Genomic DNA, 22,104 nt, shown 5'->3' on the forward strand with positions numbered 1-22,104 from the left:
GTCGAGGAATGGACGCCTCCCAGAGGCTACGGAGATGGTCTTCCCTGGAAAAGCCGCGCCATCAAACATCTGGTGGTTCCGTTTCACTCACATCACGCCGCGACTACAAGAGCCTCGACTGAAGCGAGAGAGAGAGGTGAAAAAGTCATGTCGTGGCGAGATACCGTTTCAGCGGCAAGAGCAATATCACCTTTAGAGGGGCGGAGGGGGTCTTGCTTCCAAAGTTGATGGGACAGGGGAGGCCTGCTATAGCCCTCCAAACATTGGCACTACCACGCAACTAACTTTCTTTCTTCTTCTTTTTCTTTTGCTTGGGCCGGCTTCCGAGATTTCAAGGGCGTAGTTACCCAAGTCTATGTCCTGGCGGGGCTCACTGCAATGCCTCCGAACTTCGAAGAGGGTGGCCGCGCGGTACACAACCGCGACATCACAAAACATGCGTCCATCAGCATGGTCTTGTCTTTCGCGAGATGGGCTTCGGAACACTGGATCGCGGGCTTCACAAACGTCCGGATGCACATGGCGGCGAACACAATGTGACCTGTCGTGTTTGGTTCCGGCAACATGTAAGCAAACACCCGCACCTGTTTTGAGGCCCTCGACTGTTGCACGGCAGCCAGCTGCAGCAACATGTACTCGAGGGGACGCGGGGGCAGCACAGCGGAGGAACGGAGGCGACGCTGGAATGTGCAGCCGTCAGTGTCAGACTTGCGGTGACTCGAAATGCTAGCCGGTGTTTTTTTCCTTTGATTTCCTTCTTTCTTCGCAACTTACAGTGCCGCGACGGTGCAGTTCGGGCGACCGCGCGAAATTTCACCATCTTTGACCGTCTATCGACCCCGCAGGTGTTGTTATTGAAGGGAGGCACCTTGGCAACGCGTACCCAGAAGCCGGATGCCGTCCTCACTTCGACTCACTTGTCCCGGCCTCAGCCCACACATCATCGCGCCGTGTGGGGCGGGTCAGTGCACTTTGGCACCGCAGTGCCGGAGCCGGATAGGGATGGCGTTTGGGTTTTTATGGACGTAGAAGGGGGGCAGCACTGACATCAAACAGACATGCGCGCGTGTGTGTATTCATGGCATCGTGAACTCCGAGGATGGCGTGAGAACTTATTGTGGGCGGGCCGCGAGCATATTTGACTCCCTCCTCTGGCGGGTTCCACGGGTAGCAAGACCCTTTGCGTTGCGGAAAGCCGTTAGACAAATACTTAACGCCAAGTGTCGTCACTGAGGAGGAGCCTCGAACCCATATCTGGTCCAATTGGAGCAGGATTGCGGAGGATGAGGGGAGTTTGGTGGCGAGACCCTCTGCTACAAAACACCGGTGGGGGTTTAGGCTACTTGGGTCTCTCCCAGGGCAAGAGGTGCAGCGGAGGAGAGCCCAGGCTAGGCCCATCTTCGGGCGGAGCCGTGTCTCTTTCATCCAGCCAGCGACCCGATCGGCACCCGGATGCTTCTTTTTGTCACTTGTCCCTTATCAAGTTGCATATAGACACTTGGGATGGAAGGGATTGCAACGCATCTGATCTTCGAACATCTTACCGGGCTTCCGCTTTGGAGAGAACACCTCCAAAATGAATTTGGCCCGGACATAGTAAACGTAGACTCTGTTTGGGACTGCACAAACAAGATATCCTGCCAGCACGGCAATTATCCAAATCGCAGGTACCGGCTGACTGCATCCGCATCATCGGCTGTGCTGACTCTGACTTCTCATCGTCCAACATCATCGACACAGGGGTCGAGCATCAAAGCACAAATTTTATCCTCTTGACCCATCTGCTTCATTCTAAGCATCAGGGAGGCCCGTTCATCATCAACACGCTAGGTACCTAAAACTTTACATTGATACTGGGATCCATCAACATTTTATTCGAGGTCGACAAAGATTGAGATAAGCGCCCGAGCTAACTGCCTCGGTCTCTATTCGGCCCAACGTATCCTATCCACCCTCCCCTTGTCTTCTTCTTGCGAGGTCATCATCTCCCTACCTACCCAACGCATGGCAAAATAAGGCAGATTGAAGAAGGCAAGGCAGCTCGACGAGCAGAACCCCTATCGACAGGCAGCACAGACAATATAAAGAGCCAAGCGCGTCAGAGAAGTCTTGGTGACCTGCCTGCACCAACCTAGGTCAGCCCAGCCCACTGGGCCAGCACACCCAACGAGTTTCAGGCGCCATTTCGACAGGGAAGAAAGACGGCAAAAAGGAACTTAGCGAGACAGCATCTGCTACCTGCTCCTCCTTTGAGACCATTCCCCCCTCTCTCTCGGTCTCTTCCCCTCAAGACGCTGCCCCAACGCCATCTTTGGATCCTTGGCAAAAGCAACCCAGCACCTAGCCGCCAAACCAAGACCTTGGGACCGGCCGGGCAGGCCACTGGGATTGGATTGGGTTGAATCCAGAGGGGGACTGGGACGGGACTCGACTTCCTCTTTGCAGAATCTGACCGACTGAACTTTCTCACCACCACACCAACTTGGTTGACTCTCGTGCCTTTCTCTCCCTCTCTCTTTCACACAACAACACACCTGCACACATATCGTCCCTCTTCCGCCGCGACACAGAAACGCACCACTTCGCATCCACCAGACTACCCCGGACGCTGTGCTACTACTACCTCACCACTGCTGCTGGTACTGCACCTTTCGACGACGCCTCGACCAGCCTTACTTCCGTTCCCTACCTTGCCTACCTAGGTAACCAAACAACACCACAACACAACACACAAAGTCTCACTCGTCATCTCTACTGTTTGGTCTTCGCCTGCTCTGCTCGATCGCTTGCTGCCTCCATACATATTAGCCACCTCATTCCATTGATTGAATTTTCGTCTTTCGTCTTGCCTTTTCCCGCAAAGGGTCGCACTTGCAAGCCACAGGTATCTATCTCTGTTCATCAATTGAGGTACGGAGCCCAAACCTAATACCCGCTGCGCTTCCCCCCCCTCCGTGCCTCTCGCCTAGGTAGGCAGTGCGGCTGTCCTGCATTCGTCCCTCCTCACTCTCACTTCTCATCCAAGCGGCAACTCGGATCATTCGCCTTATCTCCTACCTTCTGCCCACGCAACCCGAATGAGGCTGACCAGAATTTCTCCCGACGTAGTGCACGCCGAATGCCTCAATAGCTCCATTCCATCCGCCCCGGTCGATCGAGTAGTACCCATTTTCTCTCCCTCTCGCTTTGCCCCAGCGCACCCACCGCCCGCGAGCCACGTATACGTCACTCGCCCGCTTGTTCGCCTACAGAACTCCTCTCTAGCCATCGATCAGAGGCAATCGCCTTAACACGCCCAAAACGGACGACTCAAGTGGGCGCCGCTCTCCCTCCCGCATCCGCTTCCTGTCCATCCTCGACCGCCTCTTCCATCCTCCCTAAGACTTGCATTGCAAAACATCACTTTTTTTTCAATTCCCATCTCGAGTCCCTGCCAAACCCGCGCTGTTGCGGTGAGACTTGTAGGCTAGCCCATACATCAGACGAAAGACGAGGCCAGCCCACGAGCACAACCCAGCCGACAAAATACCAGCCACGGCCGACCGCTCGCTTCTTTTGCATCCGCGCGAGAGCTACACATCATGGGAAACCAGCCATCCAAAGAGGGCGGCCACGCGACTGGCAAAGGCACCGGCGGTGACGGCACCGCCGAAAACCTCAAGTCGTACCCTTCCTTTGGCAGGTCCGACACGAAGGACTCGTCGCGCTCGTTCAAGGCTCTTCGATCCAAGATTCCCGGCTCCAGCAAGACCGACAGCCCGAGAAACTCTGTCATCACATCCCCTACCGACGAAAAATCCGACGCCGCGTCAGTCAAGTCGGGGAAAAGCGCAAAATCCGGTGTCTCCCGAGGCCGCAATGACTCCGCCCCTTCGCCGACGTCGCCCTCGGGTGATGTTGAATCCCCGCTCGATGACTCTCAGCCGCCGCCGTCCCCCACGCAGTCCAGCACCATCAAGAGCGGGATTCACGACGTGAGTGCCGCGCAGGCCTCGGGCGAGGTTGACCACGTCTCTGACCAGCCCCCATGTGCGGGGGGTAGCTTGAACACCCATATGCAGCAACCGGGCAAGTCCATCCTCGCTACAAAGGGCGGTGACGGCGCCGCCACCCCTGTCGCGAAGACGGTGTCGACAAACTCGGGCGATAGACAAGAGGGGGGCGTGGCTATGAGCGAAATCAAGGACATCGACCTCGACGACTTCATCAAGCGGCTCCTCGATGCAGGCTATGCGGGCAAGGTCACCAAGAGCGTGTGCCTGAAGAATGCCGAGATCGTAGCCATCTGCCAACGAGCTCGCGAAGTGTTTCTTTCGCAGCCCGCCCTCCTGGAACTCGATGCCCCTGTCAAGATTGTCGGTGATGTTCATGGTCAATACACGGATATCCTCCGCATGTTTGAGATGTGCGGCTTTCCGCCTTCGTCCAACTACCTCTGCCTGGGTGATTACGTCGACCGCGGCAAGCAGTCACTCGAGACCATCCTTCTGTTGCTTTGCTACAAGCTCAAGTTCCCCGAGAACTTCTTCCTGTTGAGAGGAAACCACGAGTGTGCTAATGTCACCAGAGTCTACGGGTTCTACGACGAGTGCAAGCGCCGTTGCAACGTCAAGATCTGGAAGACGTTCATCGACTGCTTCAACACACTGCCCATTGCTGCCATCGTTGCCGGCAAGATATTTTGCGTCCACGGCGGTCTGTCGCCCGCTTTAAGCCACATGGACGACATCCGCAACATTGCCCGTCCCACCGACGTACCCGACTACGGCCTGCTCAACGATCTGTTGTGGTCTGACCCGGCCGATATGGAACAAGATTGGGAGGCCAACGAAAGAGGCGTAAGCTACTGCTTTGGCAAGAGAGTGATACTGGATTTTCTTGCGACGCACGATTTCGATCTAATTTGCCGAGCACACATGGTGGTTGAAGACGGGTACGAATTCTTCAACGATAGAGTCCTTGTCACAGTTTTCAGTGCCCCCAACGTAAGTCTTCGGCCGGGAATTCTGCTGCGAGCTTTACTAACGAGAAACGTTAGTACTGCGGTGAGTTTGACAACTGGGGTGCTGTCATGTCTGTGTCGAACGAGTTACTCTGCAGCTTTGAGCTGCTTAAGCCGTTGGACTCAAGTGCGTTGAAGAGCCACATCAAGAAGGGCAGAAACAAGAGGCAGAGCATGCTTAACAGTCCGGTGAGTAGATGCGAGATGAGCGACACGGCAAAGCAGACAAACTAACAAGACGATATAGCCTGCGCACGTCGAGCCACGAAGCGTTTGATGAGGCGGCCACGCTGGGGAGAAGAGGGACAGCAAACAAATCTCCATTCACTGATGGATTATCACGGATTACAATTAGTCGGGCAACCGGGCAGAACATTGCGGACCAGAACGTTTCAAGGCGATCAATACGGACGGCGCAGGCGTCTTGAATAAAACCCTCGGCAGGTGGAACTCCCCGAAGGATACGAGCGTCAACTCGAGTCTGGTGACCACGGACGGATAATGCCTGCGAAAGGCGTAATAGCCGATTCGAGTTAGGGCCAGGTTGGGATACTTGGCAAAGCCAACCTCCAGCAGGTGCCGTTCGTTGCCATTCCAGGTCTATGCACGGGCTTGGACAAGAGCGGGAGGCAGCTGGTAATCGGGCCAATTTCTTGGGTAGTAGCAAAAAAGTGCCCATCAGACGTCGATTGCTGCTCCCGAGTCTGATGACGACGGAGGTGGGCTCTTGATGCCAGCCTGTCGTGGACAGGTATAACCATGGGCTAGCGATACTGCCTATATTCAGTTCATGTACGAACGTTCATTGATGAAGGCATTGGCTATCGGGATTTAACATCTATACACAATATGGTATTTAGTTAGGTAGTGGTACTGGGACTTGATTTTGCAAACTTGTGTGTTTTGCCTCCCCCCCCCCACTTGGTGACAGTGCGTAGTGCGCTGAGATGTTCATTTCTATTTGCGTTCCTGTTTCTGTGATCATTGCTGCTTGTGACGTTTATGCTACCTAGGTATCTGCTTAGATATGCAACGAATTCCTAGTCACATTGAAGCCGAGCTGAGGAGGGGGGGCTACAAGCCGGATTTCGGCCCAAGTAGGTAAAGTACCTCAGGTAGGTAGGAAGGTATGAATGTATACGCCTATACTGCCGGCGAGGGCACCTAACTGCCCCTCTGGCAAGAAGCCCCACTTTCCGACTCAGCTCAAGCCTGTGGCATCGACATTTTTTCTTCATACCGCGACTTGGCAGTTTCGGGGCGATTGAAGCAAATTGATCCAATTCTTTCCCATTGTGTGAAAAGCAAAGCAAATCAACTAGGATACTTGGATTTACTTGCCGAGTTGAGCCCCCAGATTCTGTTTCTGGCGCCTCCTTCTACTCCGTACACTGACTGATGATACGCCGCGGAGACTGAAACGGAAATTTTCCTCGCCTTCCTTCACCAGTCGGCGGCTTGGCTTTCTCTTCTCTTCCCACCTTGATCGGCCCACACCTTGCCGTTCCCGACTTCACTCACAACACCACTGACTGTGCATCGAACCTCATTTACCTTCAACAGCGAAGACTGGCGACGTTCTCACTCCCCTCAGCCAAGTCAAGAACAGAAACCACGGAGCAGGATGGAGAACACAGCCTCTCAGATCGACGAGTCCGAGCAACGCGCAGCGAAGCGCCTTAAGGTGGACGACTCCGCGCAGCCTGCCGAGTTGCCCGCCGCTGAGGAGCAGCGTGCTGCCATTGACGAGGCTTACAAGCAAGTGGAGCCCGTCCCTGCCAGCGGCAACGCTGGTGAGAAGGCCGATGCTCAGATGAGCGATGCCCCTGCCATGGAGACGAAGCCAGCCGATGATGGCCCTAGTGCTGTCCATACCGGTGATGCGCCTGCACAACCGAAGAAGGACGACAGAGATGTGAGACGTGGCCAGGCTCCTATCAAGGCCGAGTGAGTTTCGTTCTAGGAACTTTGAGGGGCTTACATGACTAACTCACCTGCAGGTTTCTGGTGTACAGAGAAGGCCAGGCGAAGGAGCAGGATGACATCGCCGACGATGATGCGGCCGAGGGTCGCGATCAGGGCAATGGCAGAGATTCTCGCGACAGCCGCGATACTCGAGACAGCCGTGACAAGCGCGACAAGAAGAAACGTGAGAAGGGCCAGAACAAGGAGCGCAGCTTCGGTCATTTCGACGACGCCCTTCGCCTCTGCAACAGCCGTGCCTACACCCCCGAGTTCTCTCCTCGCGACTGCAAGTTCGGCGACAGGTGCAACATGCTTCACGACCTGCGCAAGTATCTCAAGGAGGGCCGTCGTGAGGACCTCGACACCTTTGAGGGCAAGTGCCCCATCTTCGAGAAGCTGGGCACCTGCCCCTCCGGCTGGAAGTGCCGCTTCGTCAAGAGCCACATGAGGGAAGTCGATCACGAGGACGGCCGCAAGGAGCTGATCCTTGTCGATGAGCCCAAGGATGCCAAGTCGGGCGGCGAGGCCCCCGCAGACGCCGGGCGCGAGGATCTCAGGCCAGGTGTCTACAACAATACGGAAAACCAGCTCAAGATTGATCTCAGCCGCAAGCGCGTTGACTTTACCGAGACGGACAAGTACATCACCTGGATGAACAAGGAGGCAAGACTGGGCGACGAGTTTCACCAGCGCCGCAAGGACCAAATGACTAGCACCCATGAGGACCTGCGTGCCCAGTTTGTCGACCCGCCCCTGAAGCCGTCCGAGAAGCGTAAGCTGTACTTTGGCAAGGAGACGCCCGCACTCGCCCCGCTGACCACCCAGGGCAACTTGCCCTTCCGCCGCCTCTGCGTCGACCTCGGCGCGCAGCTGACCTACTCGGAGATGGCTCTGGGCTTGCCCCTGGTGCAGGGAGTAAAGAACGATTGGGCGCTGATGAAGGCCCACGAGAGCGAGATCAGCCCGCCCAAGGTCAACCCGGACAGCAGCAGCATTGTCCAGGGCTACGAAAACTCCCGTGATCTCAAGTTCGGTGCGCAGATCTCGGGCAGCCAGGCCTGGCACTGCGTCAAGTCGGCCGATCTTCTCAACCGCTACGTCCCCCACTTGCGTCTCATCGACCTCAACTGCGGCTGCCCCATCGACATGGTCTTCAAGGCCGGCGGCGGCTCCGCCCTCCTCGAGGCCCACGGCAAGCTCGAGCGTATGGTCCGCGGAATGAACACCGTGTCGGGCGAGATCCCCATCACGGTCAAGCTCCGTACGGGCGTCCGGCAGAACCGCCCGACGGCGACCACCATCCTCGGCAAGCTCGCCTTCGGCTCTCGCGAGAACCGCGACCGCCTCGGCGCCCCTGGCTGCGCCGCCATCACCCTTCATGGCCGCAGCAGGGAGCAGCGGTACACCAAGAAGGCCGACTGGGGCTACATCGCCGAGTGCGCTGCCATGATCAAGTCGTACAACGAGCAAAAGGACGAGATCACCGACACGGTGCGCGAGCCCGACGAGTCGACGCTCCCCAACGCAAAAGACGGCCGCATGTTCTTCCTCGGCAACGGCGACTGCTACTCGCATGTTGAGTACTACGAGCACATTGACAAGGCCAAGGTCGACACCGTCATGGTCGGTCGTGGCGCCCTAGTCAAGCCCTGGCTGTTCGAAGAGATAGAAAAGGGTCAGTACCTCGACAAGTCGGCGACGGAGCGCCTCGCCTACGTCGAGAAGTTCTGCCGCTTCGGCATGGAGGCCTGGGGTACCGACGAGCTCGGTATCGGTTTCACGCGCCGCTTCTTGCTCGAGTGGCTCAGCTTCGCGCACCGCTACGTGCCCCTCGGCCTGCTCGAACACCTTCCGCCCGACCTCAACGACCGCCCGCCCGCGTACCACGGCCGCAATGACCTCGAGACGCTCCTTGCCAGCAAGAACTATCGTGACTGGATCAAGATCAGGTATGTGACCTCGCCGACTGACTGATTGCCTAGGAAGGAGATTGTTTTGCTGACCAGCACCAGCGAGATGTACCTGGGCCCGGCTCATCCCAACTTCAACTTCCAGCCCAAGCACAAGTCTCACGCCTACGAGGCGGAGGGCTAGGTTGATGGTCCATGGGTTGGCGGCGTGCTGCTTCTTGATGCAGACTAGGGATCGTGGACGTGGAAAGGGACTCTTGCCATCACTGGCTTCTCTTTCTCATTCTTCTTATGGGAAATGCCATGTGTGGCTGTAACTAGATCCCTTGAGATGACCGACTGCTCAAGATTGAGCGAGGACGTCACATCAGACGTGCGATCAGAAGCTGATGTACACAGATATGCGGGTGAGACAGAGAAAAGCAGTGTTTTCTCGTACAACCCTTGCGGCAACGTTTAGTAACGGGCTAAACCCAGTGACCATTCCCGATGACCCGTACCACCTGTCGTTGAGCCCGGGACTCGAAACACGACCATGCCAACACCATCCTCATCCCACACATTGCATTTCTCCCCAACATTTCAAGAGCCACGCGCTGCCCTCAACTCAGACACCGCCCACCAGGGCGATGTATAAATCGCCATCCGAAAGGTCTAGCCTCCTCTCAATTGTAAAGATCCGAGAAATCCCATTATGAGAAGAAATGGGTGTCTAGCGGTGTGGTGACGATGACATTTGACACGCACGAGGAGCTCGTGCACTTTTGATCTAGTTGTTACTGGGTTCTGAGAGAAACTCGGGAGGACTTGACCGGTCCGGCTTCTTGTGGTCAAGGTTTCGTAGAGTGTTGGTCACGAAGACACGCTACGCGGCAACATCGAGACAAGACCGTAAAGAAGGAATAGCGAGAGAAGCCATCCGATCTTTCATATCAGTCTAAATTTTTCGGGAGTTATGAGACCGGCCAACCATTCTTCCCCGTAGAAGACAGTGAATCCTTCTATCACTGTGTGCCTTATTGTCGAGGAAGCCGAGGCCTTGGCGCTCCATTCCAGTCTAGGCAGCTTTCTCCGTAAGAGACTGACTCTCCCAGCACAACCGACCGATGCCGTTCCGTATCTCATCCCTCGCAGACTTTGGTCTCTGGACAACTTATGGAAACGGAAAGCACCACCGTCTCCGATAGGAGACTGGCAGAGAAGAGGTGACGTTGGTCAGCGAGGCGGTTGATGTAGCCTCTGCGGTGGTCATGATACGGGAGGGGCGGCTGTTGGTGGTGGCCAGGACGAGGAAGAGGACTATAACCATGGAAGCAGTTCCACCCGTTGCCAGAATGATTGTCGTAATGCTGCAACGTCTCCTATTGAACCATCTTATTCTCTATACCGTTGGGGGCAAAAGAGAGGGGGGGGGGGGGGGGGGGTTCTTTCTATTAGTCGGATGACGACCCCCCCACACCCCCCCAAAAAAAAGACGAACCCTCCAGCTGAAAGATACGAGACTAATAACTAGCACCTAGTAGAACGAATTTAACATTAAAGAAAAGGTCATTCTTGTTGTGCTAAGTCACTTATGACTTGTTTTAAAAGAAACAGGTCTGCTGAAGTATACATAGAATATTGGTTGAGGATAATTTTGTCTAGAGGGTTTTTGTCGTCTTCAGTGGTTGATATGTGCTATTAGACGAGACTTGAAATCACAACACACATGACATTCACACAACAAACTCTTGTAGTACTCTGACGGTTCTTAGAACTGTTACTACTTATACAGCAGACAGAGGTCTGTTTGTGGGAGAGAGAGTGTCGCTTGGCGATAAAAGGGGAATAATAAGATTGCTCGAGAAAACACTAAACCGTTGTCGTCTTGTCCACATACTGATCAAAACTGGGCACTCCCCTAGCCAGCTCATGGTGTAGCAAAAGGGGGTCAGGTCGCTGGTGAAGTTGTGAACTTAGTCCTAAGTTTCAACAGAAAGATATCCCAACTGAGCATGCACAGCAACTATTCCTGCTTTTCAATATAACTTTCCAGACACGTTAGTCGTCAGATGAATCATGTGCCCAGTTATCCTATTTCACATTGGCATGACTTATGTCGTCCACACTTTATAGCATAATGAGTTCTGCAAAGAGCTGGGTCATGACGAGTGGGCGAGGGTGTGCCTGTCGTAGCCCGCCGGTGTTGTTCAAGCGCACAAAAGCAAGCTTGTCACTGTCTCAGGGCCCCTCAAATGCTGTTCTTCGCTCGAAGGATGTCAAAGATGACGGACAGGTGGGTAGATTCATGAATACAAGCCCCGGTTTCAAATCTCAAGGGTAGCCTGTAAGTGTTCTCATCAATTACACATGTGTCTTGAAACATCTGTATGTTCCCTTTGGCTTGTAGACGGTATTCGAGCACTGGCATCAACTCGGCATGACGACACAGTGAAACAGGTCGCGAATAGGAATCTGCATTTCAAATGTGTCAGTAGGAAATAATGCCAGTCCAGCAGATGTAGGGAACTTGTCTTAATTGACGTTTCACAGTGTGTGAAAGATGCCTTATTTAGTATTCAAAGTCATGCGAACAGCTGCACTTGTACTGGGACGTCATGAAGTTACCCCTCGTTCGTTGTCACGAGGTTTCTGATACTGGAACCTAAACCGCCCAAGCCCCAGTTTTTGACTATGTTGCAGTCCAGGATACAACCTCTAATCGGGCGAGCAATAACTTGGGTACAGTTCAGATGGCTTGGACACAGATCCCCGTTACGGTTTGTCCGTCATCGCCAGTTTCGTAGCACGCATCGGTGGTGAGGTACACACGCATGAGATACAAAACGAAGTGCGTGAGTGCTTTGCGTCAAAAGCAAGACCTTGATTATAGCTATAACACAACGCCATCCAGGCCTTCTGCGCCATTGTCCTATCTGGAATGGGTCCGCGAACCGGAGTATGTTCCACAGCTCACTTCACCATTTTCCACCACATCTCCATGCACACAGCGTTTGTCTGAGATATACTTTCGCGATAGGCTGGGACTATCAAGCCTAATTCATTTACTGCGCCTTCTTGTCACCCTGAGGCTGTGTCTGGGCGTACTGGTCTGAGAGCTCGTCGTAGCTCTTGTGCAGACCGGCGCTCTGCTTCTTGAGCGTCTCGATATCGCGGTTCTTCTGCTCAAGCTCCTTACGGAGCTTGGCAATCTCGCCGGGCTGGCCGGCAACAGCAAGCTTCTCACTCTCCTTGGTGTTGCCCTTGGTGCCCTCGTAGCTGCGGACCTTGTCCTCGAGGCGCATGACCTCAAGGATCATGACGTATGTGCGGTTCAGGATCAAGGAAAGGAAGAGGGTGAAACCACAGAGGTACATATTGCGCTGAGAGTAGAACTTGCGGGCCTGCACCTCGAGGCGCTCGTGACCCATAACGGCGGCACTGTAGAGAAGGTATTGGTTAGTATCGTGTGTGGCCTTTTTGGTTCTCGGAAAGGGTGTTGCGGGTGGAGTTCAAGAGAGCGTCAACGCTAGGGAGAAAAGGCGGGAAACGTACCCGCTGTTCTGCTTCTCAGTAGCAAGCGCAAGCTCGACCTGGACGCGGTACACACGGTTGACGCTGTCGATGAAGAGGATGAGGATGAAGACGAATGTGATCTTCATCCAGTACTGGACTTTTGCGACGACTGGGCTTTCGGAGATGAACCTGCCAGCATACCAAGAGACGTTAGCAATCGGTGGTCCAGAGCAAGGCAGAACCGGAAGCAAAGAATGCACAGAGAACAGGTTAAAACGTACGTAAACAGCTTGCGCTTCACGGTGAACGGAAGAGGCACGATTAGGAGCATAAACAGCCCCATCTCTGCCATGAGCAGGACGAACACCTAACGCGGAAAGGATAGTCAGCATCGTCCCGTCATCTGAGAAGCATCCTCGTGTCCCATTATCGATTGGGGAGGAAGTTCCTCGTCGTAAGGGAGGTCGAGAGACGCACGAGGGTGTAGTAGAGCGTCATCTTCAATGGTGCGGGGAATGCTTCAACTCTCGGAACAGCTTGTAAAAAAAGGCTTGGTTGGTCGTGTGCTGTCTGTCCGTAGTGGATAGGGAGGGAAGCGGTAGCGGTGGTTACGTTCGGAAGCCCAAACTGACTTGATCCGAAGGGTATTGCTTGGTGCTGAGTGTCGGTACACGAACGCGACGAGATGTTATTTTCTTTCTCGACTTTTAGTGCTTTGGATTGTAGAAAAGCTTCAGACAGGGCCGGGCGGAGCTGGCCTTTTGTAGGATGTGCGTGGGAGGTGACGATGGGGTAAGGTAATTGCTTCTGGCACAGGTGGCAGGTACGCGAAGAAAGGTACCTTCTCTCATTTTCTTCCTCGAGGTAGGGGACCCGGGCCTGTCCAGTACAGGTTACGTAGGTAGCTTGGACGGGAGAGGGACCTTGGCGGGAGGACCAGGGCTGGCTGGGAGCAGGATAGCCCGTGAAAATAAGACGTAAGTCAACAACGTCATCGGTGGCTCGTGCGTCTTCACTTAGGGGAGCTGAGGCACTCGCTCTTTTAGGGTGCTACGGCTCAGGTTCATTCAGCTTTCGGAGGACTGCATGTTCGGATGCGGCAGTCCCGCCAGCTGCTGGCAGATGGGGAAAAGGCTGGCACTCGCAAGACACCAAAGTGACCCTGGAGTTGAAAACTGGGCTTGTCGTCCAATCTGACGTCAATCGTGGAAACGGACTCATGTGGAAGGATAAGCTTAGGTCAGGTAGGATACAGATGATTTCGCGAACCCAGTACGGATCGTGCTCCAAGCCGCGCGATGGAACCGCATGGACATGTCCTGATTGCATTTTCCTCCTCTCGCGCAGGCTTCAAAGCTATCACACATCACTCTTCGTGTGCTGTATCATTCCGAGCAATAGCGAAAAAGAAGAATAAAAAAACTAAGCATTGTCAATGTAGGTAAGTACACTAACTCTCGTGGCTTGTCACATGCAACCTGACCTCGTCGCTTCACTTTGGGTATTCATGGCAAACTGAGACCAAAGTATACAAGCGCTCGATACCAAACAGCTCGTGCCACTAGACTCATTCATGAACCTGAACGCCCAGCTTTTTGGTCCAGAGAAGGGCCACCCAATAGAAAAGAAAAAGCAAATCGTACACATCTTACAAAGAAAACCCATAGCCCCGTCTTATCATCCTGCCAGAAAGGTCGCCCCCGCTGACAGTAAGTTATGTCTTGTTTAGTTGTAGAACACACTCTTCTGAAAGCTTTCCGGCGATACATCGCCAATCTTGGACGTTACTTCGGGTGCCTTCTCAGGAGCGGCGCCGGTCAGCGAGTTGGTCCGGCTACTGTCGCTGGAGGCAGCCTTGATAGCGGCTAGAGGCTGACCAGGTCGCTTGATGACCTCGAGGTAAGTCGATGGCAGGTAGCCCTGGCGGCCGTCGCGGGCCCGGCATCTCCACCACTCGCTGGGGTTACCCATAGGATCGCTCTTGGAGAGGACGGCGACGAGGTCACCCTTGCGCACGTCCATGTCGACATCCTTTACGGCGTTGCCGGGCTGGGGAGTGTAGTCGTAGAGCAGGCGGCAGTAATCGAGCTTGGACGGGTCCAAGGCCTGCTGCTCACCGGCCAGTGCCATGCGACGCCGCTCCTCTTCCTCTGCGGAGGCGGCCATGGTGTTGATCATCTTGCGCATGAGGTACGGGAGACCGAACGCGGCAAGGAGGAAGAAGAAGAGCGGCTTACGGGAAGCCTTGGGGGGTCCCAGAGGAGCGCCGTCGGGCCCAATGGGCTGACGACCTTCGAACTTGGCGAAAGCTGCTGGCGTAAGAGCTGTCGCGTCGGCCGGGGGTGGTCGACCAGTGATTTTGGCGATGAGTGTGCGAATCCAACGCATCAGCGTGAAGATGCCGAGGATCGAACCCAGAGTATCTCTAAGGTTGCTGAACTGCTCTGCTACCGAGACCATAGCTAGATTCACAAATTAGCCGCCGATACCCGCCGTATCGAGGTTGTAGGACATACCAAAGAAGCTCGAGTGTGTGGCCATGTATGTACTCTCCAGCATCTGAGCAAAGCCTCCGAAGGCGCCGACGATGCCTTCCAGCATCTGGAAGGTTGCCTGGGTGCTGTTGTTGAATCGATTCGTCAAACTGTTCGGATCGTTGGGGTTCCCAGGCATGCCGCCGCCCATTCCCATGCCTCCCATGCCCATGCCGCCATACATGCCTCCACCGTACATGCCACCACCCATACCACCGTAGCCGCCATACATGCCGCCGCCATAGCCACCGTAAGAACCCATCCTGGAGTACGGGCTGCTGTAGGGAGACGAGTAGGCGCCGCCGTAGGTCCCGTAAGGGCTGTTCGTCGCGCCGACACCTCTGCTGTAGGCAGCAGCGTTTTGGTTGACGGCGGAGGCGAGGGAGGCCGGTCGTTCGGGGACGGCAGGCGGGGTACTGCCGGAGGAGGGAAGAGAGGCGGCGGTCGGGGCCGTTGCTGGAGTCGCCGTTAGTAAATCTTAAAACCTAGAGTCGTTTGTGACATTTGTTTGGCGTTCAACGCACTTGAGGCAGCTGTTGTTGTAGCACCAGCCCGTTCCCAGGGCTTTGGAGGGGAAGCCATATTTACTTTTCCCGCGAGGAATAAGTTTTCCTTGGATGCTGTGTTGGTTCGGCGTTATCTCGCAATCCCGCCTATCGGTAAGGGTGGGTGGCGATTTCCTTCGAGCGCGTATATAGTATGTCGGTCTGCACGCCAGGCTCCGGAAAAGCGACGTGGATTGGCTTGAACCGAGCCGGGTCCTCGAGTGCGAGAATGGATAATCAACCTCGATCAGTCGTGATGTCGGAGTGATGTCGGATAACCATACAACGACGTTCGATGATGCGTTGGGGAGGGAGAGGGGGAAAAGTCAAGTCGGGGGAAGAGCCGAGTCCCGGGATGGCGGAGGCAGGTTGGGCTCGTGGCTCATGCTTAGTGCGCGCGCACTCGAGTAATGGGGGAGTTGGAGGACTGTGCAGGACAGACAAGTGACCCTGGGCTCGTGCTTGGCGTTTGCGTGGCGGCAGAACTCAGAAGCTAGAAGAGACTGGATGGGGGTTGGAGGGCGGCGCAGTGCCAGAAAAAACATGGGGTCAGGCCTTGCCTCGGTTCTTCCATCCCGGCGGGCGGCATAATTAGCCCACCTGCCTGCGCAACCTTCTTTTTTTGGCCTGCCTCAGCGCCGCCGGCCGATCTGGGGCCTCGGCATCTCATATCATCTTTGAGCACCGGCTGGCTGGCTCTCATAGACCTTCCGGCGCCAGAACTGCGAGCGTTGCCAACCCACAAATGCTCTCTTCTGACCTTCTCTAGAAAGTTGCTGCCCCAACCGCCGTCTGATCCGCATGCGCAACCCAACATGCAGTCGAGAAGGAGGAGGGCATCGCAGAACACGGCACCTCAGGCCGATAACCCGTGCAGATATCGGTAAAGACACGATTGAAATGAACATCGATTCATCAGGCTCACAGTGGTATAAAGACCATCGTCTTATAATCTACTGCTATCGCGCACTAACGACACGCCGACAAACTCACTGCAGCCCAGCAAAGGCCTTGGACTCCCTCACATGCTCTTCCCACGTCGTCAGCTTGTCCTCTACAATCGCGTGCGACTCGTCCAGCTTCTCGCCGCCGTAGTATCCAAACTCATTGAGAAGCCTCATGTTCTGCAGCATCTCCTCGGCCACGAAGTCCGGCATGCCCTGGCCCTTGAGCGCCCCGCGGAAGTCGTCGTGCGAGGCCTCGTTGTACCGCGCCGTCTTGCCAGCCTCCGGGTACACCTTCTTAAAGATCTCGACGGCCTCGCCCGCAGTAGTGTACGCCGTCGCCGCGAGTACCCGCTTGCCGAGCACCTTTTCGCGGTTCAGGACAATGCCCTTGACGAACTTGCCCGTGTCGGCGGCCGCGTCAAAGAGCGGCATCGGCGAGCTGGCAGGGACGGGGAGTGTCAGGGCCCAGGCGTTATCCGGGGGCGTCTGGCGGAGCATGCCGCCGGGGAGGTTGGACATGTAGAAGCCGGGGAGGAAAAAGGTTGACGGGAGAGAAGTGGTGCGAATGTACTCCTCAACAGCGGCCTTGCTGTCGAAGTGGTACACGTCAGGGAGGACGCCGTTGCTTACTGTTTTCGTGACATGTCAGTGACATATCTTGGAATGTGCTTGGAGCGGTCTCGGGCGAGAGGGGAAATACGTACGTTTATTGATGTCGAGGAGCGAGCTGAAGATGAAGTGCTTGACGCCAGCCTCCTACTACGTATCAGAATGTATTCTAAGCTGCAACAGCGGACGGTCTACGCACCAGAGCGGCGTCGGCAATGTTCTTGCCCTGCTGGGTCTCGAGCTCCTTGTCCAGCTTGTCCCAGTAGTTTGTCACGGCGAAAACGGCCGTGGCGCCGTTGACCGCAGCGGCGAGCGAAGATCTGTCGCTGAGATCGGCCTATCAAACAAAGGTTCAGCTTGGCTATTCTAGCCAATTATCAGCGGCTCTAGAGGATGTACTAACAGCGATAACTTCGACACCCTTGGCCGCAAGAGCCTTGGAGGAGTCCTTGCTAACATCACGAGTGACGCCGCGGACCTGCCAATCCTTGCTGAGCTTGGGGTCGTTGAGGAAGATGGACACAACGCTTCCGCCCTGGGCACCTGTGGCGCCGAACACTGTGATGATGTTCTTGGACATTTTGAAGTTTGATGAATGTGCTGTCTGGGGTTCGGCTCGAGGCTGTTCTGCATCGCGTTAGACATGAGCCTCCCAAAGTACCATGTGATCGGCTTGGATGTAGAGACGCATACTGATAGAATCTGAAGTAGGGACGATTAGATTGTGGAATGCTGTTTGCTGATGATGGCTATGCTTCAACATCGACGGTAAGCAGCGGCCATGTCGTCTTTATAGACATCCTAAGTCTCTATGAAGCGTCTCCTTCTTCCCATACAGGAACAGGTACCCATGACGGGGTCAACGCACCTCGACGTAAACTACCGGATTGAGGAAGCGCCAACACCAAAACCCCTCTTTTCTTGCAGCTTCAAACTGCTTACTACCGTGTACAGAGGTACCTCATCAAAATCTGCTCATAGACTTACGCAGCTAAGTAGCCCTCAAGTAGGTAAGCAACGTCAACTTGCATTCGCTGCTGACTGCTCCGCCATCCAGCCGATGCACCTGGGTCTCACGCTTCACACGGAGTCGCACAAAACCACCAATCCCTGGAAGTATAGAAACCACGCACGCTGTGTAGTTCACGATCTCGAACCGCTCAGATGCGAGCTTACCAAGCTTATGATGCCCCACCCGGCCCCCGAACTGTTGCGGACGCGCCCGGTCTATCAAGACAAGTGGGCCTGCCGCGCGCTTGGTATATATCATTTTAGGCATGCCATTTGTCAGATTACGGAGGGATAACGGCTCGGACGTCCGCACACCACCGCAAACCGCGAGTCACGAATGCACTTGAACCACCATCGCCAGTTTACAAACAAGGCACGCGATCGCGATTGTTCGACGACGACTTCAAGGCGATCTGGGCGATTCTCGTTCTCGAAAAGCCCAGGAAGTTCCCTGTTTTATTCATCCACCGATGATTTGTGACGATATGTCAGCAGAATGATAGAGTGCCTAGCTAGGTAGGACAAGGTTTGAAGTGCGTTATGTTATGCGTGCTCTCCCCAGCAATATTACTGGAGCGACATGCGCCATGAGCGGCAGTATCTGGGAGGCCACAAAGCTTGGGTTACTCTCGCCAATCTCACTTGATACTTGCTTCGCACTGGACGCGAATTATCTTCCCTTAGTTTCCTTGAGCAAACCACGGCGAGAAAAATCTAGAGCCTGGAGAGCGCATCACACTAGTCAAAATGCTGCACAACGAAATGGCCGAATGTTGAAAATTTTCGCATGAATTGACTGCTCCTCTCCAAGATTCCAAGAGAGGAGAAAACCCCGTCCTCCTCCGACCTATTCCATAGAGAAGAAAAGAAGAAAAAAAAGGAGGGCACACTTTTCTGGGGCCGGGTATCTTCCGCTTTCGACGCCTGGGAGGCATGTTCGTTTGCAATGCCCCGAAGCCCCCAACGTGAGGCATAACTGATATATCCTCGCATATCGAAGAGAAAAGACAAGGCAAGATGAAGGGGAAAAAAGTCGTGGTCGCGTCATGAGATGCCGTGAATCCAACGCAAGAAGCCCGCTTGACTTGGTCAAGGCAGAAAATTGTGAAAGCATCACACCATATGCAATCATGGTGTCTACCCAATCCTCAAAATATCGATCCAGAACTTTTTAGGACGACAAAGCAAACAAGCTGACCTTGTTGGTCTTGCCGCCGACGCTGGCAGCCGAGAAGGAGTCAGCAGAAAGCCAGCTCTCCACCTGTGAGCGGGAGAGACCAGTGGAGAAGTCGACGTCGTCGTCGAGGACCTTGACTGAGACTTGGCCAGAGTCGCCATCAAGGACGACAGCGACTTTAATGGGCTCGCCGGTGGGACGGTCAAAGTAGTCGGAAGAGCCACCAGGGACGTTGGAGTGAAAGGTGGACTTGCACTTGGTGTCGCCGGGGGCAAGGACCTCGAGAACGTCAAGCTCTCCGCATTCGGGCCAGCAGGAGCACTTGTTGTATTGGGCCGTGCGGGGAATCCTGGCGTTCAGGAACCAGAGAGCAGACATATCTGCGTTGAAGCCAGTGGTGCCATCGAGAGGCATGTTCAGCTCGAAGAGCCAAACTGAGTCCTCGCCCTTGAAGCCGTCTGTAACATGTTAGCCCCGTCAGGTTGGAGTAGAGGTATGGGCATGGCTTACGGTAAGCAACAGAACCAGGGCGCGAGAAGCCGCAGCTGCCATCATCGCAAGACTTGTCACTGGCGATGAGGAACTCCTGGTTGGACTTGAGTGTGACCGGGTTCAGGATCTGGGGCGAAGCAGCACCACCGGTGGCATCGGAATTCAAGTATGACAGAGAGTTGCCAAATACACTGTCTGCAGTCAGAACCCGGGTAGGTATGATGGAATACTTGGGCTTGGTACTTACTTGTCAAACTTGCCGGAACCCTGGCCGCCGTAGTTGCCAAGGAAGACGATGCCATCAGCAATAGCCTTGTCAGCGTTGTAGTAGCCAACTCTGGTGTAGTCACCAGTTGTGGTACCAGAGCTAGAGCCGGAGCTGGAACCAGCAGACTTGGAGCTGGCAGGCTTGGAACTGGCAGGCTTGACGGCAGCTGCGGGCTTAGACGGGGTGGGAGTGGGGCTGGGGGAAGCAACAGGAGGGACAGCAGGAGTGTTGACGGGAGGAGCAGGCCCAGGGGTAGGGCCATGCCAGTTGTTAAGCCAAGACTGGACAAGGCCATTGATTGTCGCGGTGACCCATACATCGCCGCGCTTCTCCTCGCTGTGCTCCTCCTCCTCCTCATGCCTCTGGTGCAAGTGATGATGACCGTGGTGACCATGGCGGCGGGCATGGGTGTGGGAAACAGCAGGAGACCGCTTAGCCTTAGGAGACAGGTTGTAGATGCCAACCTGCTTCAGGTTCATAGGACCACGGAAGACAGGAACAAGCTGGCAGTATGTGAGTACGTGCAAGAAAGTGTGTAGGGAAGACACGGATCAGTGCATCTATAAGAGACTTACCTCCTCATTGAAAGGGGCCAGGGGACCGGAAAATGGGATATCCTCAAAGGTGCAGGATCCGTCATCCCCCATATGGTTGACAGCTTTGTAAGTACCTGGATGCCCGACGTTGGAGTACAGGATCTGGTCGACAGCACCGCACCACCAGTTGCCGCCCTCCTCCTTGGCTGTGCCAGAGCACTGTTGAAGGGCCTGGCCAACAGCGGCCGAAGCCAGCATGACAACAGCAGAAGACTTCATGCTGTTCTTGTGTCTTGATCTGTCTGTGAAGATTCGCTTGGAATGAAGGTTGGCAAAACGAGATTGCTGGTAGACTTAGGTGAGTCTAGTTGAGTATTTGACCAGCTTCAAAGAGAATCGTAGGTGGCTGGTAGGAAATGCGCTGGAATGCTTTGATGAAGTAGAGGTATGGCCTAGAATGTTCTTTGACTCGGCTTGCGAGGTGTGACTGGCAGTGATGTGAGTAGTAAAGTACTCCCAAAAACTCTGTTTAACAGTGTGGTGTTGGCGTGGTGTCTCTGAATCAGTGTTGTTTGGGTGTGAGTCGGGATGAGACCAAGTGTTGAGCGTGTGAATAAGGAATGACTGAGATAACAAATCTCTTGTAAGGAGCGATGATGCTATTTGAAAACCGGCAGATCGGAGTCGTGCATCAACACTTGTATCCAGGGGAGGGAGAGAAAGAAGAGGAGACGAACAGGCTGGTAGGTGAAGGTGTGGGATGGCTACGTTAATAAATCAACCAACGGAAGCTAGGGAGTAGAGAGGAAGTGCATCTTGGGGGACAAGGTTGATGGAGGATGGAGAAGGTACCTAGGATCTCTGGCAGTGGGCTTTGGCCCCCAGCAGAGGGAGCATGGCAGGAGCCAGCAGGTGAGGGCCAAGTCACTCCTTCCTTCTCTCTGGACCTTTGGGGGTGAATTGACTCTTGATGCAGGGCATGGCAACGGATACCCACACACCTCCTTCCCTCCTTCCTACTTCGCTCGTCTCTGAGGGGGCTAGGTGAAGGGGTGGGTGGTTCTCTCTGGACGAAGAGTCCACCAGGAACAGAAGAAAGCCGTTGCATAATTGGACGACTAAAGGAAACGCAAAGGAGCCGACCAATCCGAATGATTGCTCTTCATGAAACACCGGCTTGGCCACACTGGGAGGGGGACTGTACCTTGCAGCTAATGGCAGGGGCCTATAACCTCATCTAATCTCTCTCTCTTCCCCTCCCCTTCCTTGACCGAAGAGCCTTGGGCTCAGTAGCGCGTTATCAGCAGCGAGAGTACATCTCGTCGTTCCTGACACGACACGACACTCCCTTTCTGCTGCGGCGGTAGTACTTCTAATGTGAGTCCACCGTAAACGCCAAGGGCCAAGACAGCCCGCCGGGCTCTCCTCATTGAGGCTTGGGCAGAGACAACCAACCATCGTATGGCACGCCGAGCTGAGCTTCCTCGGCGTTCTGGGCTCTAATCTACAACCAAATTTGACAATCGAGGGCTGCGGCGCCGACAGACCCGTCGTGTCCCAACACGGCAACGACACAAGGGCGCGAACCGAATCAAGCCATACAAACTCATTGG

General features: G+C 54.8%; 7 protein-coding genes across 7 annotated transcripts; 3 read left to right on the forward strand and 4 right to left on the reverse strand.

Annotated features, from left to right (window-relative positions):
• The first annotated feature begins 1,808 nt into the window (after window positions 1-1,808).
• On the forward strand, window positions 1,809-5,882 carry CDEST_12169 (Putative phosphoprotein phosphatase PPZ/Ppq1). The gene is made up of 4 exons (XM_062928325.1): window positions 1,809-2,910; window positions 3,109-4,985; window positions 5,039-5,191; window positions 5,250-5,882. The coding sequence occupies exons 2-4, from the start codon at window positions 3,582-3,584 to the stop codon at window positions 5,277-5,279; spliced, it is 1,587 nt and encodes a 528-aa protein (XP_062784376.1). The 5' UTR covers window positions 1,809-2,910; window positions 3,109-3,581; the 3' UTR covers window positions 5,280-5,882.
• A 338-nt stretch (window positions 5,883-6,220) lies between these two features.
• Window positions 6,221-10,271, forward strand: CDEST_12170 (Putative aldolase-type TIM barrel, tRNA-dihydrouridine synthase, DUS-like, FMN-binding protein). The gene is made up of 4 exons (XM_062928326.1): window positions 6,221-6,949; window positions 7,003-8,916; window positions 8,980-9,284; window positions 9,355-10,271. Exons 1-3 carry the CDS (start codon window positions 6,627-6,629, stop codon window positions 9,059-9,061), a joined length of 2,319 nt encoding a protein of 772 aa, XP_062784377.1. The 5' UTR covers window positions 6,221-6,626; the 3' UTR covers window positions 9,062-9,284; window positions 9,355-10,271.
• Window positions 10,272-11,232: 961 nt separating this feature from the next.
• On the reverse strand, window positions 11,233-13,593 carry CDEST_12171 (Putative B-cell receptor-associated protein 29/31; the record flags this gene model as incomplete). The annotated part of the gene is made up of 5 exons (XM_062928327.1): window positions 11,233-12,297; window positions 12,412-12,561; window positions 12,654-12,739; window positions 12,850-13,314; window positions 13,534-13,593. 5 exons carry the CDS (start codon window positions 13,591-13,593, stop codon window positions 11,922-11,924), a joined length of 1,137 nt encoding a protein of 378 aa, XP_062784378.1. The 3' UTR covers window positions 11,233-11,921.
• Window positions 13,594-13,773: 180 nt separating this feature from the next.
• CDEST_12172 (Putative SH3 domain, peroxin 13, SH3-like domain superfamily) lies at window positions 13,774-16,054 on the reverse strand. The gene is made up of 3 exons (XM_062928328.1): window positions 15,431-16,054; window positions 14,889-15,362; window positions 13,774-14,834 (listed from the first exon to the last, which is right to left on the reverse strand). The coding sequence occupies exons 1-3, from the start codon at window positions 15,486-15,488 to the stop codon at window positions 14,098-14,100; spliced, it is 1,269 nt and encodes a 422-aa protein (XP_062784379.1). The 5' UTR covers window positions 15,489-16,054; the 3' UTR covers window positions 13,774-14,097.
• A 319-nt stretch (window positions 16,055-16,373) lies between these two features.
• Window positions 16,374-17,827, reverse strand: CDEST_12173 (Putative NmrA-like domain, NAD(P)-binding domain superfamily). Its single transcript, XM_062928329.1, has 5 exons — window positions 17,701-17,827; window positions 17,411-17,634; window positions 17,207-17,344; window positions 17,103-17,154; window positions 16,374-17,027 (listed from the first exon to the last, which is right to left on the reverse strand). Exons 1-5 carry the CDS (start codon window positions 17,768-17,770, stop codon window positions 16,441-16,443), a joined length of 1,071 nt encoding a protein of 356 aa, XP_062784380.1. The 5' UTR covers window positions 17,771-17,827; the 3' UTR covers window positions 16,374-16,440.
• Window positions 17,828-17,857: 30 nt separating this feature from the next.
• CDEST_12174 (uncharacterized protein) lies at window positions 17,858-18,313 on the forward strand (the record flags this gene model as incomplete). Its single annotated transcript, XM_062928330.1, has 1 exon — window positions 17,858-18,313. One exon carries the CDS (start codon window positions 17,858-17,860, stop codon window positions 18,311-18,313), a length of 456 nt encoding a protein of 151 aa, XP_062784381.1.
• A 499-nt stretch (window positions 18,314-18,812) lies between these two features.
• On the reverse strand, window positions 18,813-21,297 carry CDEST_12175 (uncharacterized protein). Its single transcript, XM_062928331.1, has 4 exons — window positions 20,531-21,297; window positions 19,935-20,458; window positions 19,706-19,878; window positions 18,813-19,653 (listed from the first exon to the last, which is right to left on the reverse strand). The coding sequence occupies exons 1-4, from the start codon at window positions 20,768-20,770 to the stop codon at window positions 19,190-19,192; spliced, it is 1,401 nt and encodes a 466-aa protein (XP_062784382.1). The 5' UTR covers window positions 20,771-21,297; the 3' UTR covers window positions 18,813-19,189.
• Between the last annotated feature and the right edge of the window lie 807 nt (window positions 21,298-22,104).

This window comes from Colletotrichum destructivum, chromosome 8 (assembly GCF_034447905.1).
Source record: "Colletotrichum destructivum chromosome 8, complete sequence".
In the NCBI taxonomy this organism is placed as follows: Eukaryota; Fungi; Ascomycota; class Sordariomycetes; order Glomerellales; family Glomerellaceae; genus Colletotrichum; species Colletotrichum destructivum.

What these genes read in the sequence shown, in the direction of transcription:
- CDEST_12172 (XM_062928328.1), bottom strand. Translation starts at nt 15,488, where the DNA reads ATGGCTTCCCCTCCAAAGCCCTGGGAACGGGCTGGTGCTACAACAACA. An exon ending in TACAACAACAGCTGCCTCAA is followed by an intron (nt 15,363 to 15,430) that starts GTGCGTTGAACG and finishes CGGCGACTCCAG; the next exon opens with CAACGGCCCCGACCGCCGCC. An exon ending in CACACACTCGAGCTTCTTTG is followed by an intron (nt 14,835 to 14,888) that starts GTATGTCCTACA and finishes TTGTGAATCTAG; the next exon opens with CTATGGTCTCGGTAGCAGAG.
- CDEST_12170 (XM_062928326.1), top strand. Translation starts at nt 6,627, where the DNA reads ATGGAGAACACAGCCTCTCAGATCGACGAGTCCGAGCAACGCGCAGCG. An exon ending in CAGGCTCCTATCAAGGCCGA is followed by an intron (nt 6,950 to 7,002) that starts GTGAGTTTCGTT and finishes ACTCACCTGCAG; the next exon opens with GTTTCTGGTGTACAGAGAAG. An exon ending in CGTGACTGGATCAAGATCAG is followed by an intron (nt 8,917 to 8,979) that starts GTATGTGACCTC and finishes GACCAGCACCAG; the next exon opens with CGAGATGTACCTGGGCCCGG.
- CDEST_12169 (XM_062928325.1), top strand. Translation starts at nt 3,582, where the DNA reads ATGGGAAACCAGCCATCCAAAGAGGGCGGCCACGCGACTGGCAAAGGC. An exon ending in CAGTTTTCAGTGCCCCCAAC is followed by an intron (nt 4,986 to 5,038) that starts GTAAGTCTTCGG and finishes GAGAAACGTTAG; the next exon opens with TACTGCGGTGAGTTTGACAA. An exon ending in AGAGCATGCTTAACAGTCCG is followed by an intron (nt 5,192 to 5,249) that starts GTGAGTAGATGC and finishes AAGACGATATAG; the next exon opens with CCTGCGCACGTCGAGCCACG.
- CDEST_12173 (XM_062928329.1), bottom strand. Translation starts at nt 17,770, where the DNA reads ATGTTGAAGCATAGCCATCATCAGCAAACAGCATTCCACAATCTAATC. An exon ending in CCCTACTTCAGATTCTATCA is followed by an intron (nt 17,635 to 17,700) that starts GTATGCGTCTCT and finishes AACGCGATGCAG; the next exon opens with AACAGCCTCGAGCCGAACCC. An exon ending in AGGGTGTCGAAGTTATCGCT is followed by an intron (nt 17,345 to 17,410) that starts GTTAGTACATCC and finishes TTTGTTTGATAG; the next exon opens with GCCGATCTCAGCGACAGATC.
- CDEST_12175 (XM_062928331.1), bottom strand. Translation starts at nt 20,770, where the DNA reads ATGAAGTCTTCTGCTGTTGTCATGCTGGCTTCGGCCGCTGTTGGCCAG. An exon ending in GGTTCCGGCAAGTTTGACAA is followed by an intron (nt 19,879 to 19,934) that starts GTAAGTACCAAG and finishes GACTGCAGACAG; the next exon opens with TGTATTTGGCAACTCTCTGT. An exon ending in CCCTGGTTCTGTTGCTTACC is followed by an intron (nt 19,654 to 19,705) that starts GTAAGCCATGCC and finishes AACATGTTACAG; the next exon opens with ACGGCTTCAAGGGCGAGGAC.